General features: G+C 38.1%; 1 protein-coding gene across 2 annotated transcripts in view; it reads right to left on the bottom strand.

The window, feature by feature from the left end:
* CCDC60 (coiled-coil domain containing 60) overlaps positions 1-17,892 on the bottom strand; it is a 50,706-nt gene that overhangs the window by 25,061 nt on the left and 7,753 nt on the right. For both annotated transcript variants that reach the window (XM_065033780.1, XM_065033779.1), the window contains exon 2: positions 769-852. In XM_065033780.1, the coding sequence (XP_064889852.1) occupies positions 769-852 (84 nt within the window). The remainder of the gene's footprint in view (positions 1-768; positions 853-17,892) is intronic.

Consider the following 17,892-nt stretch of genomic DNA (forward strand, 5'->3'; position numbering starts at 1 on the left):
TAAACTACAAAACAGGAAGAAGAGATTGTTCAATGGCTTAGACTGGAGGAATGACTCTTGTCATTATGCATTAACAAAGTACAAAAGTATGCATGGGAGAGAAATCTTTTACAAGTCTCAGCCTAGAAAAAATTTTCAATCGAACTCAAAACAAGGAGATTCGACTGTTCTGTGCTGACCAAAAAGTGGCATCTAAATAGAGTTTTTGCCAGGTCTTACAGTATTTAAGTTTTTAGGTTAAGGTCACGCCAGGCAAAGGCTGAAACAACAGGTATAGGCAAGATCATCAACAACTGTGAAATTGTGCAGCTCTTCATAACACCCAAAAGAGCAGCTGCTTCAGGTTTCTGAGATCTAAGGGTGCAAGATTAACCTATTTACTTCAATAAAAATATTAATTTCTGAAATAAAAAATAATTTTGAATGTATTAGCCATTTCTGTGATAAACCGTCATATAATTTAAAGGTCAGTCTTCTAGAATTGACACATGGAATAACTAACACAGCTAAAGTGAACTTTCAGAACACTATATTTACCGAATTACAACAACCTTACATCTCACTCATGAGCAATTTTTTCTAACACTTTCAGAAAGAGTTTCACTAGATAAAACCTATGAAATGTTCAGTCGTCAAAAAAAGGCTGGTTCCTTATGTACAGTAAGGTTTTAAACCTCGAATTCAAACAGGTATCTATATGAATAATTAAAACATGTTTGTCGCTTTCTTTAACTCCATCTTAAATCAAGGTTTCATCAGTAGTCTCACCTTCGGATTGAGAGGGTACTTGTTAGCAGTAACTTCAGCCACTTCTTTGGGTGGTTTTTCCTCCACATGTGTTTTCACTGGTTCCTAAAAAATGAACAAAACTGTGTCACCATATTTGAAATACTGTTAGTCACCTGTGCTGTAGCATAATTGTAGGTCATAATTTTCAAAATCAAGTGGTGCAAATAAGTTTTTCTACAGAGATACAAACTAAAGCAAAAATAATGACTAATCTATTGTAGAAAAAATTACAACATCACTAAGTAACTTTGGTGCACAAATCAATTCTCCTATGAAGTCTCTGCTGACAAGCTACTGTGCAAAATGCATACATGCTTTCTGAATTACTATGCTTAAATGCTTAGAAAACTTTTCTCTCAGAAAATGGTTATATAGAGTGCTGTGTCTAACATAAAAAGAAAATCCAATTTCCAAAACCAGGAAGGGGAAATTACTTACCTGTAATTGCTCTTCCCCAAAGACACAAACTGTGATAGACCACTATTCTTGGATCTGTGCTTTCACCCACAAGGAAGGCACAGACACATAAAAAGCCCTGAAGTCAAACACAAGCACACTTTTAGTCCTACTTCAACCATCAGTTTATTCAAGTGGAAGAAAGACATATTGCGTCCTATTAAAAAAAAATTACATAGGTAGATGAATAAAAGTCTTCAGATCCCTCAGTTGTGTATCATGCTCAGGCTAAACTGATATGAAAACAGCAGTTCCTTCCTGCACTAGTTTTAGATCAAAGAGCTAATTTATTGATGCAAAGCAAAGCTAGAGGCTCCAGCAAGCAGCATCCATACAGTCAGAGTACAGTCAACGTACAAAAAAGGCTGAAAGACTGCACAGCAGATTCAGAGCTGTGGATAAAATGCTTGCCATGCTGCACAGCTTTTGCACAACAGACCAAGGCCTGGAAATATTCAAGTATTCAAAAAATAAATTAAGAGGAAGAGCCTGTTGCTTGTTGGAATCTTGACTTGAGAAGGCACAAAATTATTTCAAAATTTGTGTTCCTGTGTAACATTTCAGCAGAACAAAAGTTCAAAGGGTCTGGAGCCATTTATCCATATCCATTTCAAGCATCTAATGCCACAGAACACTGACAAGTTTGTTCAGGTGCAACATTTCCCTGCATCCCACCTCTGGCCAGCCAGCTCTGCCAGTTCACAAAGGAGGGAAAAAAGAGCTGTGAACTCAGCCAACCTTTGCACAGTTGCTCAGGGAAAGAGGTATTGCATATATCAGCCCCTCCACTCATGCACTGATAATGTGATTCAATCAGCCTTATCACAGAAAACAGAAGGAAATAGCTTCCTTTTCTACAACATTATCTTTCATTACCATGGCATGTATTGAAAAGGTGCAATCTGAGCTTAAAACGGTAATAGTACATAATTATAGAACAGTAGAACACTATCTTTTTAATTTACAGTGTAGATATAAAAACAGAGAAAACAATACTGGCATGTCTAATTTGTTAAACTCAACAATATATTATCGTGACAATCTGAACAACCTTTGGAGTTTGGGTGTTTGGTCTTTTTTAGTGTTCCCAGCTTATGAAGATTTTCATCATAGTTCATCTAATTTGCTTTTAAGTCATCAACAGACCTGTTTTGGTGATCATTTCCTGCTTTCATTATGGTGAAGTAACAAAATCTCATACAACTCCATATGTAACAAACAATAATTATAAACAGAAACAAAAAAAAAAAGCAAAACAAAAAATCAAAGTAATATACGAAACATCATCTTAAAGGGAGATTACACAAGGAAACGACCAAAAAGTTTTCCATTAAGATGATTACAGACATTTTTCTTGTGATCACATCCAGCAGCTCTAGGTGAAATGAAGTACAGAAATATTGCAGCAGGTGGAGCTCGATGCCACCCGATTGTCGATAGCTCTGCTCCTGGGGACCTGGAGGTGACCCCTTTCCGAGCTGCCCCAGGGGGCTGCTGGCACTGAGGAAACCCCGGCATTCCTACCAGGGACAGCTCCTCTGTCTGTGTCCTCAGCTTTAGAAAGAAAACTGAAGGCTTGTAAAGTATTTTTGGATGAACAAATTCTTTTTTGTTTCAGTCAAAACCCACCTCCTGCAGACACTCTAGATTTTATCCTAACAATTCTCAAATACTACCACTTTCTCTTCTAAATAATTCTGGAGATCAAAAATTGTTCAACTCTGACAAATCCTTCCTCTTATTAAACATTTTCTCCATTTCATACACCTGTCATCTTTCAGATGTTGTTCTCTATGTTTTGAATTTCCAACTTTCTTCTTATTGTGGAAATAGCCTGTGCAGGTGCTGTGTTTACCATCTGCAGATGCAGAGTTGAAGTATAATCAACATACGTTTAGGCTGTACATTTTCAATTTTTTTGTTTAAGCTGGTGAAAGAACTCATTTCCTTGGCAACTCCTCAAGTTTTTTCCTTCTGGCTAACTCATTACACTTATATGTTATTGTCAAAAGTAGCAGATTGACACACCTATTGCACTCTTCTTCCTTCTAATATATCACTTGAACAGAAGCATTATGATCACATTTGCAGCCTGTGAATGTGTTTTGATGGAAATAAATCAGCACAGCCTCATCACAAACCAACATTTAGTCATCCAAATGCAAGACTGACCTGGTGAAATGTATTTTTTAATTTTACAAAAATGTTTAGAACACTTTTGTGAAGCACTTTGTATAGAGATGACTACTGCTGTTCTGCAGGTACAATAATAAGTGTCGAATTTTAAAGGTAGGATTCTAGCCAAGTACTCAGGATTTTTCTCCTATTTCTTCTTTTACTGCTGCTGCTCAATAGTGACCTTTTCTGCCCTTTCACTAGAATGTGGTAACATGGAACAGGCATCAGGACCAAAAGAGAATTTTCAATTAAACACAAGAGGCTCTGAAGCAAAGGATTTGACTACGAATATATTACAGAAAATTAAAATTGTTTTGGGGTTAATGCTCTTTTAGTGCTTCAGCTTAAAAAAATGCCACAACTAAAACTGCAGATGTAAACACATGTCGGCAAAGACAAGATACCTGATTTGTTAAGGCTGTGCTGTAGCATATCAATAATGCAAAGCACTTCGCAGTTGAGAATCTCTGTTGCCAAGGGGAGCACTTGATAAGAGCTATTGCAGCAGCTTCCATGCTTGGTCCCAATATCGACAGAAAGGGGCACTCATCCCACTGTTTTACCACAGGTACTTTTAATGAGTGAGGGAGTTCCAGCCCTGTCAGGTCTCCTTCTCCACTCCAGTGAGCACGTTACTGTCAGTATAGACATATCAGAAAAATGGAAGGAGACAGCAGAAAAGTAAGAGAAAGGTTGTCTGCTAGTGCAGGCATGAGAATGAAATTTGGAATAAGTAGATTCAATTTCACCTCTGTCAGAAATTTCCACTGACATCCTAAATAAACCATTTAGCACCTTATCCCAGCTACAGAATCACAGAATGTCAGGAATCGGAAGGGAGCTCGAAAAGATCATCCAGTCCAATCCCCCTGACAGAGCAGGAACACCCAGATGAGGTTACACAGGAAGGTGTCCAGGTGGGCTTTGAATGTCTGCAGAGAAGGAGACCTCCCTGGGCAGCCTGGTCCAGTGTCTGTCACTTACTGAGAAGAAGTTTCTTCTCAAATTTAAGTGGAACCTCTTGTGTTCTAGTTTGAACCCATTACCCCTTGTTCTATCATTGGTTGTCACCAAGAAGAGTCTGGCTCCATCTTCCTGACACCCTTTATATATCTGTAAACATTAATGAGGTCACCCCTCAGTCTCCTCTTGTCCAGCTCCAGAGCCCCAGCTCCCTCAGCCTTTCCTCACACGGGAGATGCTCCACTCCCTTCAGCATCTTTGTTGCCCTGCGCTGGACTCTCTCCAGCAGTTCCCTGTCCTGCTGGAACTGAGGGGCCCAGAACCAGACACAATATTCCAGATGTGGTCTCACAGAGGGGCAGGAGAACCTCTCTGGACCTGCTAACCACCCCCCTTCTAATACACCCCAGGATGCCATTGGCCTTCCTGGCCACAAGGGCACAGTGCTGGCTCGTGGTCATCCTGCTGTCCCCAGGACCCCCAGGTCCCTTTCCCCTACGCTGCTCTCTAATAGGTCATTCCCCAACTTATACTGGAACCTGGGAAAAATAACACTTTTCATTCATTAACATCTATGAAGCACTCAGATATTATAGTGGTGGAAAGCCTATGTATAGAAAAACTGTTGTTTTCACAATAAAACCAGCTCAGTATTGTTTATTCCATTGATTTCCCTCTGTTTCTTGTATTCCTCAGGGAAATCCATTTTTATTTTCTTGTCTCCAGATAATATTTACTTCTTTCTGATAAGCTTTGTAAGTTTTGTAAAATAATTAGATCAAATTAGTCTCAGTTATAATACCATTGTTGTCAGTGCATTTAGTCTACAGTTACTTTTAACCCCTTAAGCAGCTACGTTATTTGAGCTGCCATCTTTACAGTCTTTATAAACTCTTTTCATTAAGATGATTTGAAAATTTTGAAACATGTTCTTGGAAGTCAATGCAAATAAGCAAGCAAAAAAAAATTATCACTTCTGTATGACATCCCTCTATGCTAATATTTCTGTCTTCTGTTTGTCATTTACATGGTCTCTAGGCAACATGCCAGTAATTTAGATATACGCAACACTCTCACCACCTTTTATTCACATTTTTGGTTGCATATTTGCCATGATAATATTACTCACCCATAGCTAATGTTTTCTAGATATTTTGCCTTATTGAAGTCAGAATTACAAATGTTCTCATCAAATCTTCTTCCAGAAGACCAAACGTCCCAATGATACTTTGGATCCTCAAAAATTCATTCTAATAGAAATTAATGTAATTTATTTTAAATTGAAAAAAAAAAAGAAAACCCTTTTGCACCACAATAGCAGTTTCTTACTTCTGCTAGTCTAACACGGGATTTCTTATTGGAATGCTATGCTAAAAACATGAAAGTTCATGACCAAGGCAGGAGTACCTAATAAAATTATCAGATCGATATCTGCTGCAGCAGAGTCTCTATTCAATCCAAATGCAACAAACAAAAAAAGAACACGCTATTCTGCTTTTTTTCATAGTGAGAACAAAGTTAATTTGAGAAGGAGCTGGGGAAAGACACAGCTGGAGAGCAGAGTTACCAGCCTCAGGAAATTCACAGAAATGTAATTGAGAACAAATTATCTCTTTAATTACTTTTGATCAAATCAATAAAAACTATGGAATAAAAAGCATGATGACTGCCACCTGGTAGAGGACAAAGAACACCAAAGTTGAAAACTACCATAAAACTGAAACACAGCCATATTAAGAACAATCAAAGCACTTCTCTTAGAAAAGGAAATGAGGGGGAAAAAAAGGGTGCAGGATACTAGTTCAATAAACACAAGCAGTGCATGCAGAAGTTAATGGTTGTTTTTGGCCACTGCTCGCTGTTCTCAGCTGTGAAGATTGTTAACTCTTAACTGTGTTGTTTGAATTTCCAATTGTCCGTCACTCAGAAATCATTAAACACAAACAAAAATACATAACAAAAACCAACACAAGACTTCCTGTTTCCTTCTGAACTTCCATGGTTTCTCCCATGCTGGCTTTTATTTACTTAACACGGATGCAGGAATTAGTTAAGTTTAAGGCACAGCACTTATTTTTTTCAGTGTGTTAGTAGAACAGAACAAGATCTTACTTCTCCTTTGGCTTCATTCTCAGATATAAGCAGTAATACTCACACCCGGAGGTCACAAATGTGTAGCTAAGCATGGCTGGTTCTGAGTGTGATAGATGAGACCAAGTCTTCTGGCTTGGCAGAGATGGAATGACTACAGGGGCTACAACAGCATCCAGTAACACTGAGGACTCCCAAGCCTCTCTGTCTATAATACTTACATGCTCCCCACTACTATAGCAGTTTAGCCCTTTACTACTTTTAGACATTAATCCTCACAACATTCTTGTCAAGTGTGGTATTATCCTTTTTGCATACATGAAGAATGAAGGTAGAACAAGATAAGTGACTTGTCCCTGGTCACATAAACTTACACAGGAAGGGCAGGGTAGTGAAAGCAGGTGTGTGAGGCCAAAAGCTTGCATGTGGGCCTGGAAGTCCCAACCCCCTCACACAGTCTGAATCTTACAGCGTTTGTCACTGTCACTGAGTAACGTCAAAGGAAGCAAATTTCTGAACCGCCTCCCTTCTCCTCAACCATGTTTCAGTTTAATATTCCACAACCGTTCTTCATGTGGATGCTAAGCACTGAAGTTAAAGTGGATTTCAGATGTGCTGTTGACACCTTGCCCTCTGTCTTTTTCTCTGTCTTATCTCAACTCCTTATGGACCTTAAGATCTTCAGAGTTTCAAACAGTTCCTTTAAAACTCTTGGCATTTATATGTGAGCCAGGCAATCTGTTTATTTTATAGGCTGACTAAAAGAAATTTCACTCTGATGTGACCTTTGTTTGGATTTGTTCATGGAGGGAAGCAGAGTGGCCATTTCCTATCTCCAGAATTCTGCATCTAGATTCATAGCAAATATGCTGAGATGACTGGGTCAACTGACCTGTTAGTGAACCCTTCACAAGGTATCTGACAATGATCATCTGCTTTGTCCTGCTTCACAGTAGATCTGGTTTAGCTTGAGATGAAATTCTGTTGTCTAGTAGAAACTAAATTTCACAGCACCAAGGAAGTATCGTCAAGGTGGCCTGTAGCCAAACACTAATTTTTCTAGGACATTCTTCTGCTTCTTTCTCACAGGTCCTTACAGTCAGGAGTTACTTCAGCTGGCAATGGCCAGGACTGCAAAATGCTAAACTGGCTCAGAAACCCATGACAAAGGACTTCACTGTGCAAAAATCTTCAGACTACCCTGTGCTGTCTGAACAGTTTACATAAATCTATCACAGAAGTACTATTAGAACTAGCAAAAAGAGAAGCTTTAAAAACAAATAGTCAAAAAAAGCAACGAAATTAGACAGTTTAGGAACATGGTGATACCTCAGGGGTTTTTAAACAGTAAACTGTCTTTTTGAGATAAATTTTTCCCCTAGCAGTAACTAATTCCTTTTCCTCTCCTGCTCAGCCTATACCTGAAACACACAGACCGAGTCCTCCATGTAGCACATAGCACGTCATTCCAGTCCCACCAATGCCAACTGTGTTTAACTGCTACACATCAGAGAAGACAACTGAAGGATCAAGCCAGCAAATGAAATGCTATCATTCTCTAAAACTGCAGTCATATTACCTAGAATTTCGAAGTTATTGAAAATTAAATATTACAACACAGTTTTTCCTCCAGGAATATGTCTTTAAGTTTTTGAATAGGTCTGATTAAAGTGTAGACACGCCTAAAAAGTTATTTACTTTTTCAACAGAACAGATCTGACTTCTACTAAAAGTACTGTCATTGGCCCGGAAAAAACATTTCAGAAAGATGAGCTACTTCCTATTTCACTGTCAGACCTACAAAGGAAAAAAAATTTCAAGTGACAACATAATGCAGACAACGCAGTGAGCTATGCTATATAGCCTGAGGTAAAAGAAACTGGCTTTGGAGTCTTTTTTTCTTGTAGGCTGCTGTAGCCCACTTAATAAGTGGATTTGGTCCCCCAACCATCATCCTCACCGCATCCACTCCCACCAAAACACACTCTCTGAGAGGTTCTGGGAGCAAACATGCATTGCTCCTACTGGTTTTGTCAATAAATAGAAAACCTAATTCTGCAAAGACTGTTAAGCAAGCATTTTTCATAAGATCTAAAATAATTTTAAATCCCAGCAACAAAGAAAAACACATTAAAAAATACAATATGACAGGCTTCCTGGCACAATTTTCCTCAAACAACAGCTGGCCAAGTAAGCCAGACTCACAGGAAAGAAAGAGCTGGCTGTGCTTTTTATAAGACAAACAAACCAGGACTTGGAACTCCCCTGATCATAAGAAAGAAAAAAAGGGCTAGGAAAGGCATAGGGCCAGGAAAACTATAGGTAGAATTAACAATTATGGTTAAATTCACCTCTGGAAGGAACTGGGTATGCATAAGCAAACGCAGTTTTGCCTTGTAAATGGAACGCACAATGGATCAGTCCCAAGAACTTCTATCTCAAGCTCTGAGATAGTTACTTTCATAACTTTTAGAAAACCTCTTTCATGCAGGAGAGTTCAAAATTATCGGCTTTATGCGGGTGATTTTGCTTTACTAATGGCTCAGAACACCTGACAGCTTATGTTAGTAAGGTTTATTGGAATTCATTGCATCCACCTGTATTTGAGTTTAAAAAACAAAACACACAAACCAAGAAAGGGCTTAGAGAATTTCCCTAATACTTAGAGTCAAATTACTGGGTGATAAGTTGCTAATTACACGAGCTAGCTTTGTGCCTATCCAGCACATATTTCTGGAATGTCTCACCCTGATACTTATTGTATTTTAATACTTGCAGGACACAACAATAAACCAATAATCTTAATCTCTATCCTAGGCTTTACTTTGACATAGTAAAAAAAAAAAAAAAAGACATTACTGAATCAATTTCACAGTAAAATTTTAAAAGGTCTCTTAGTAATGAAGTTCCTTCCTATGCTGAAGACTGAGGTGAGGGTGTCCTATTCAGGATTCTGCAAAAGAGATCCATCTTGGACTTCCCCAATTATAGATCATTTGATTTACTCAAAACTAAGCTACAAAGCATTCAGTCACATCGACACACATACTTACCAACACCCTGTTGCAGTAGGCAATGTACTTGGTCTACATGGTAAGAAGCTACAAAGTCTAGCGTTGCTTTAATATGGAAGACTGTACTTACATTATTTAAGGGTCTGATAACTCTTAGGGAGATGTCAAGAATCTAATTTCTGGACAATCCATATGGATAGTCCAGAATTAGCTGTGGGACACATGCTAGTGAAATAGCAGTGGTTTGGGCTTAGCATAAATGCTTAAGCTAACGTGTTCTGTTTCACAGCTCTGTTTTTTGCTGAATAATACCTAAACCTCATGTAACAGCAGTCCGAAGGTGTTGGAAAGGCCGGACAATATTGTGATCAGAGAAGAAAATGCCGAATGCATAAGGAAAGATTAAGCCTGAACTTGTTAGAGTCATTGTTTCACTTGTATCTTCCCAGCTCACTAGTGGCATTCTAAATGTTGTTATTCTGGGATCACAGTGACTCATGTTTCTGTGGAAGAAAACAATGGAAAGCCAACAGCAACACAAAGCTCAGCTGATTAAACATCACCTCCTCCCATCTATGGCTTTCCTAAGAAAATCTGTGTGGAGGAGAGCTGTGCTAACAGATTGCTTTCCAAGCAAGAAATCTAAGTGAATTATTACTCAGGCCAAGGAGTTGTCAAAACTTACCACTTTTTTCCAAAGTAGTAGCTGTTATCTGATCTTGAGCATTTTGCAAACAAACATTACATCCAGTTCAGGGAGAGGGTGGAAGGGAGGAAGTTGTGGGGTTTTTTTTTTTGGTTTTGGGGTGTGGGTTTTTGTTTGGTTTTGTTTTGTGGGGTTTTTTTGTGGTTTGTTTTTGTTTTGTTTATTTTTATCTGGTTTCCAAAGACAGCTAAGTCTCAGTGATCAGGAAAAACAAGTTTCTGCAAAGAATTGTTAGAGAAGTTTAATAACAGTAATTCTCTTCCCATCGTCACAGCACTTTAAAGCATTTTTTAAAGGATACAATCTGCTAGCCACATCAAGATAAAGAATATCCTAGTGCACACATTAATGCTACAGATTCTCTCCTCTAAGAATGCAGGCAGATTAATCAGAATCTCTAAGCAGATTGGCAGGTAGACATTTTTTGTTTGTTGTTACTCTGCATGCAGTGATATTCCTAAGGTCAGAACATAACCTTCCATATGGAGTAGCCAGACAACGAGAATAACACAGTAGGATCATTATAGAATTTATCTATCATTTTCTCAAATTATGTTTTGTTTTTCAAAATTTAAAATTCTACATTTATCTTGTACACTAATTTTTTTTCATGTTCTAAATCATATTTTAAAAACGCAGATGATTGAGTTTGTATAATGAGAAATGTAATGACCTGTAAAATGAACAGAGTGCATCTGCCAGCCCTAACAAAAAAGTCATCTTTTCACCACATGCACATCACAATATGGGGCTGACAGTTCCATTGTTATTTTCCCAGGCAGCCACTCCTGTTGCTTCCCTAAAACAAACGTTCATTTTTAAATGCAAGCTGAAGACTAAGATAATTTAAAAGCTGTAAATCTCTTAAAGTATTTTCCCAGTGACACTTTATATAGAATAAACAAAGAGTATACAATGGGTTGCTATAAAAAATGCACATTCTCTAAGTAAACTGAAAATATAAAGTTGACAAACAAAAAGGCAACCAAATTCTCAACCACTGTTTAATTTCACTCAAGCATATTTTTGTCGAAGGGTCAAGTTCTCTGCTTGAATACAGATCCTAAGTGAATCCATATTTTGACAGGAATGAATATGCTCCATACTGTACCAGCAGAATGAGTCTGTATCCACAGACTGGCTGGCACCAACTTCATCCATGATAAACATGAGACAGATGAACATGTCAAGAAAAAGATCTTAGCAGCTATGCTTCATGCAAGATTACAGAGTATCCCTTAATCCCAATACTAATCCAAAACACCCCTTAAATATATACACAACAAGGTCCTAGCAACAGCTCTGCATGGATTTTAGATGTAACGTACTGAAGTAAAAACACCCTCTCTTTATTATAAATTTGCAATTTATAATAGAACTTAAACATGCATACATACACACATCCCCCTCATTTGTACCTAGTGTGGGTTGGATCATCACATTAATTGAACTAGCATTCTGGAATAGATTTGACAAGGTTATCTGACTTTTAAAAAGGTATTAATATTTAGGAACTACTCTACACTTCTTGTAAAAGAAGTTCAGTCCAAACTGCTGGTATCTGACACAGAAATAAAGGAATAAGCCATGGCTAAACCACCAAAACTTGACTTTCCAAAGGACAGCTATTTTCAGAAGCATTTTGTGATAGCTGTGCCAGCTGCACACACAGACTGCATTACATCTGTGGCCCATTCTCCTTAAGCACTGTCTTTGTTTTGATTTCCTGTTTCATATTCCGTTAGTTTTAAGGCTGTATGTCACACAGCCATTAAATCACAGTTTTCAAGCAATAGTGTCTTCCAGCTGACCTCTGAGCAAAACAGCACAAAGCCTTACATTCACAGAATTTGCTGTTACAACCAATAGGTACTGGCAAGCCTTACTCCAAAGCCTCTATCTTACATAGTGAACTTGCTCTGACTCACAATTATTGCCACACACCAATTCAGATCTCACATAGATTATATAAGCTCATATTATTTTAGGAGAACAGCTGAAAGTAAAATACCTGAAGGGAAAAAAATTACATACACAATATTTTACTGACAGCAGCTTTCTTAAGAGGGAAGGATTTCACAGAATCACAGAATGGCAGGGATTGGAAGGGACCTTGAAAGATCATCCAGTCCAATCCCCCCACTGGAGCAGGAACACCCAGATGAGGTTACACAGGAACATTACTGATGAGCTAATGGAAAGAGCAAAGTGACTTTTTGGAAAAGATTTGGTGTGGTGTGTAGTGGTTTGGGCTTTTTTGTGTTGTTTGTTTGTTTTCAAATCTCTTTATCTGCTTTCACTACATGATGAAGTGAGATCATTGTCAGCAAGAGTGATTTCTGACTGTCAGACAGAAAAGCTGAATGGATTCTGTGCTGCTGAGCTCTTCTTTTTTTCCTAAAAAAAAGTCAGGAAAAAAATAAAGCTTTCATCTCATGATCCTGGATAGGTATCACTAGGATCTTGCCAAGGTTTAATTTCTGATTTTTCATGGATTAACATCATTGTTTATAGTTCAGGCTGTTGCACAGTGACACAAGCTCTAAACAGGATGACAAGAAACAAACCCAACCAAACAAATAACAATTCCAAGACATAGCAATGCCTCTGATACGAGTTTAAAAATGAGCTTATTTTACAGAAATCCACCTATGAGCTTCACCAACAATGGCAGCATTTGTTGAGGCAGAGCTTGCGGGTGAAGTGCCCAAAAACCCTCCAGTGACAGTACAGCTGTCTGCACAGAGAATTCAGCTCCCTGAACTGTAAAGAGCAATTTGTCTCACAGTTCTGATCCAGCGTCACTTTATCTGACACTGACTCCAGGAATTAATTTCTAACATTTCAGGGTAACCTAATAAAAAAATAAAAATTGAAGCAGCGTGTGCTAGATATCTGTAGATAACCTATCACCTGCCGCCAGTGTTAACAGAAAAGTGTGTTTCTGTTATAGTAAAGACTCACTTTCTTCAACACAAACACATAAACCTAAGATAGTATCAACAATGTAAAGCAGCATAAAGGACAGAATATTTTAACCATATGCTCTAAGCTAATACTCTGATGGTCCTATGTATTTGAGAAGCTTCTTTAGAGAAAAGGGTTCTTTTTACATCTACCCACTTTGGAAGATGGGCTCAGAACTAGAGAGAGGTCTGTTTCCAGTTTTTAAAATTATGGAATTTGACTAGAATATATTTGACAAGATAACTGTTATAGGTTTTCAATTATTTTGTCAACATAGTAAATGCACTGTATGAAATTCATAAATACTTCTAGTTTTGGCAGAACTAATCAACCCTAAATAGAACTGTAAATACCAGCTTTGAAAAACATTTAGGAATGGAATATAAACCCTGTTTAAACTCAGTCCTACTGTTACGTGGTCATTACGGTGCAGATGAATCACAGTCCATCTATTTCAGTCTGTTCTGGCCCAAAATCTTTGTCAGTAGCAAGCTGCCAGCTTGTTGTGGCTTATGGTTGTCACACTTGACCACTGTGAACCGGTGATGGTCACACTATTCTCTGCCAGCCAGCCAGCCAACCTGCCAATATCATGACACCTGCAAGAAAAGACTAGTCCTAAAAGTTTCCAATGACCAGACTTCCAGACCTTTACTATTTCCTACTCCCTGTATTCAGGCATGTCTTTAGCAGTAGGCTATGTGACAGAGAGAAACACTGCTGCTGGGCTCTCGTGTGATTTTTAGGGAAGAATAATTTTAGGGGGGCATGCTTTCCACGTAGGGTGCCTAAGGTAACAGTACCTGCAGCATAGTGTCACAACATCTCCGATATAACCAATACAGCCAGCTGGCAGATCAAGATGACCAGTAGCACCTGGCAGTTGGGGTGAGACAGTACTACAAATACACAAGGTATCAGCCTAGTCATGAGGGAATTCAAGGCATGAACCATACGTGCGAGACTTATTCTAAAACTGTCAGACATGACAGGTTTGATTTTCTGCCAGTAACTCTCCAGTGAAAGAGAGAATGCTTGTCCTTTATTTTTAGGCCATAGTTATGACATAGCTTCATTTATTCTTAAAATAAATAGCTCTCCAAACAGCATGGCAAATAATTAGCTATGGGGATTCATTTGTTATCTAATAAAGCTTTAAGTATTCCTCTCTCTGAACTGGGAGCTAACAGATTCAATGAGTACAAGCAGTCTTTGAGGGGAGAGGAAGGAATCAACCAGGATTCAAAACCGCAGGGTTTCTGAAGCACTGAGAGGGAAATGCTGACACACAGAGGGACAAAATGATGCCATCTCAGAATCCTGGACAGATCAGGATCCTCAGTATGGAAGACAAATGAGGCTATCTGATCACTGGGAACCATTGGTTGTACCTGCAGGAGCAAAATGAGGCACAGAGGCCAAAACAACTGAAGTAAAGACATTTCCAGTTAAAGTAGTGCAGTCCAAGGACTGCTCTAACAGATGAGGAATGACTTGATTCACCCTCCCAGAATTGCCACAGGCATTAGCTCAAGGCCAAAGACACAGTAGAGCGCACTCATAGTGACTAGGATCTGCCAGAGGCTTCAGCGGGTTCCATAATTTACTGCAACCTAAAAAAAAAAAATTTTGCAAATAACCCTAACAACTTTGCAGTCTTTATTTCAAACATACGGATTATTTTCCTGGAGCCCAATGAAACACAGCTTGAATTTATTTATGAGTAAGGAAACTTAGTAAAAAGTCAAAGTTATTCTTAAAAAGGGAAGATTTGTAATGAACGCAGTGTATGAAAGAGCAATTACGAATTTAAATATATCACAACAGATTCATGAAGCACCTTTTGACCCTTGAATAAAATTGTACAGGTGGGTATGAAGCTAAATGCTTGCAGACCAAAATCTATCAGTGTTTCGCTTGAACTGTGCCCTACTCCATGATTACTCCACTGCGGTTGATAGACAGGCATACGAAAAATCACAGCATTTCACACCAATAAGGACTGTGGAATCTGTCTTTTTTATCTATTAGATTAGCAAAGAGGACGCATAAACCTTTTAGCAGCAAGTCATTAAGGAATTACATTAAAACCTACCTTTTAATACACCAGAAAAACAGGTTCCAGGCTACAATACCCCAAGCAACATCACAGCCTAGTTTTCACAAATAACAAAGTAATTCCTTTTTCAAAATGAACAGAATCCAAAGTAACTTTATACCTCCGTTGCCTATACCCTGCTTTTGAGCTCTTAATGTAAAGAGTGACAGTAATATAGCTGCCTAATTAACTTTACTATTGTCCCCTACAAAATACTCCCTATCTTAGCTCTCCTTCTGTGCAAATAGCATAAATTTAATTTAATGGGAAGGTCACATTACACTACAAGGAATGTTGTGACATTCCATTACGTCCTCCTGTTCCTGCTTACAGTCCTCCCATCATCGCTGTTACGCATTCAACACTTTTTCTATACTCATGGCATGAATAAGGAGAAGCTACTCTAGCCATGGGAAATGCTGCCTTCCACTACTCGTAATTTAAGATGCATCATTCTACAGTCTCAATGAAAGTGAAACACCAATAATCTGATTTTACACAAATGGGTTTTCCTCTGCAAGCCAAACTCAAGCTTTAATTATTACTTTTTTTTTTCCCCTCGCTGCTGAATGCCTTCGTTTACTTTGCCTGCACAGGGAAACATTCTAATTTAAGAACAGGTTTCAAAATTCTTGCATTCAGATCAACTTACCTTGAAACTTACTGTCTGTATGAGAAAGATGATTCCTCTCCTGTGCCATGCAGTGTTTGGGGAGAATTAGCAAGGTGTCCTGGCTAAACTTCAACTTGTTCAAACTGCTGTCTGCTCACTTAAGTTCATCTCTCCTTTTTCAACTGGACACATTATCCTTCATCACTTTCTACCCTGAACTCTCAGGTAGTATTGCTCTGCTGAACCCAGTTAACCAGGCATGACTGATATGACCTCTACATTGAGCCTGCAAAGTGCTTTTAGCATCATTTGGAGTAAAATTAATCTATAAATAAATCATCCTTCCTAGAAATGGGCACAACACAACCTAACTACAAATCTAGTCTTGCATTTCTACATCAGTTCTGATTTTTTTCCCTCATGTAAACATAAAATTCTCCACATTGTTCACATTTCCCTACGCCTAATTAAACTAACAATCAGATACACAGAGAGGTTTTTAAGATCCACATATGCAAAAAAGCTTGACTTTCCAACCTGAAACATTTTCTATATTTCTGGTACATATACATTCATTCCTGATATGACTCCACTGAACATGACATTACAGAAATCCTCCAGTGTCTGACAAGATCAGCATTAACATTACTTTGTGCTATCAGTGACACAAAGGAACCAGCAACTCAACCATGAATTACAAAGAGTGTTAACCTTACAGTTCAGTGCAAGTTCTAAACTGATCATACCCATCAAAAGTAACATACATTTATTTCTTCCATAGCACTTCTAGTCAAATCTCAATTCCCCCTCACACCCATTCTGTCTCAAAATCAACCATCTGATGAAGTGTTTCCAGTTACCAAAAGTCACTTTTAACTGCCACACTGCAGCCAGGAGAGCGCGCCAGGTTCTTCAAATACAAGAAGTTGTGGATTTCTTTCATTATGTAACCTACAAAGTATTTGTATGCACAATTTAAGAGAAGCAGACATTAAACCTGTTAAAAATCTAATGTTTTGAATATTCACTGTAAAGTGTAACCTTTGTAATGCATTTCTCTCCTGCCCCAGGCGTAATATTGCAGATTGATTCCCAAATCTAGGTGAGCAACGCAATTCTCTATAATGACAACTCAAGCTGTAATCACAGAAGTGTAATGCACCATGACTGTACCAGCAGCGTGACATTTGGCAAGTTTACTAAAACCTTAATAACAATGCGTTATTACAGTTTATATGCTTCCCTTAATTCATTACGGAACAGAAATTGAACTTTTGAAATTGATTAGACTGTTTTGAACTTAATAGCATGGAGATTGTGTGTGCCTTACCAGTTAGCTGCTGTTCTGGAGATATGACAAACTAATATAGTGACCATAAAGCCTTTACTTCTATAGATCATAACATTTATATGTAGTTAGGCTCAGGTCAGGAGTATCACCTAACATTTAATATTAATGTTAGAAAGTGAAACTACCACTCTTAACCAAATAATAAAAAAAAAGAGTTTGAACTTAAAAATATAATTTTGTAAGCGTATACGCTATCTCATTTATATCACTATTTGTTTCACATTCTAAAAGACAAAGCAAAAACACCTGCAGGAAAAACCAAAAGCTTAGGATCAGAAAATTCTTTACTATAACACCAGGTTTCTATTTTTCACATGCAATTATCTGAGATAATTCACTTTTCTAAGTCATTGTCCCCAAAGGTACAAGAGGTAACAACTGTCAGTCTCACAAGGCCATGAAAAAAAACACTTAAAAAAACCCCTCAATACATGGGTGCTTAAATGTTATGATTAACAATAATAAAACCAACTACTTCAGCACTAAAGGGCCAAGAATTTCTAACAGATATGTGACTACAGTGGCAAAGTAAATCACAGGTAAGAATAAGAAGTGAAAGTCAGAAATTCTGCATCAAGAACAGCTTCACTATGCCTGCTAAATAACCTCAAATACTTGGCTGGCAATGTTGGTATCTTGTTAGAATTACTGCAGTAGGATATAATA

This window comes from Columba livia, chromosome 17 (assembly GCF_036013475.1).
Source record: "Columba livia isolate bColLiv1 breed racing homer chromosome 17, bColLiv1.pat.W.v2, whole genome shotgun sequence".
Lineage (NCBI taxonomy): Eukaryota > Metazoa > Chordata > Aves > Columbiformes > Columbidae > Columba > Columba livia.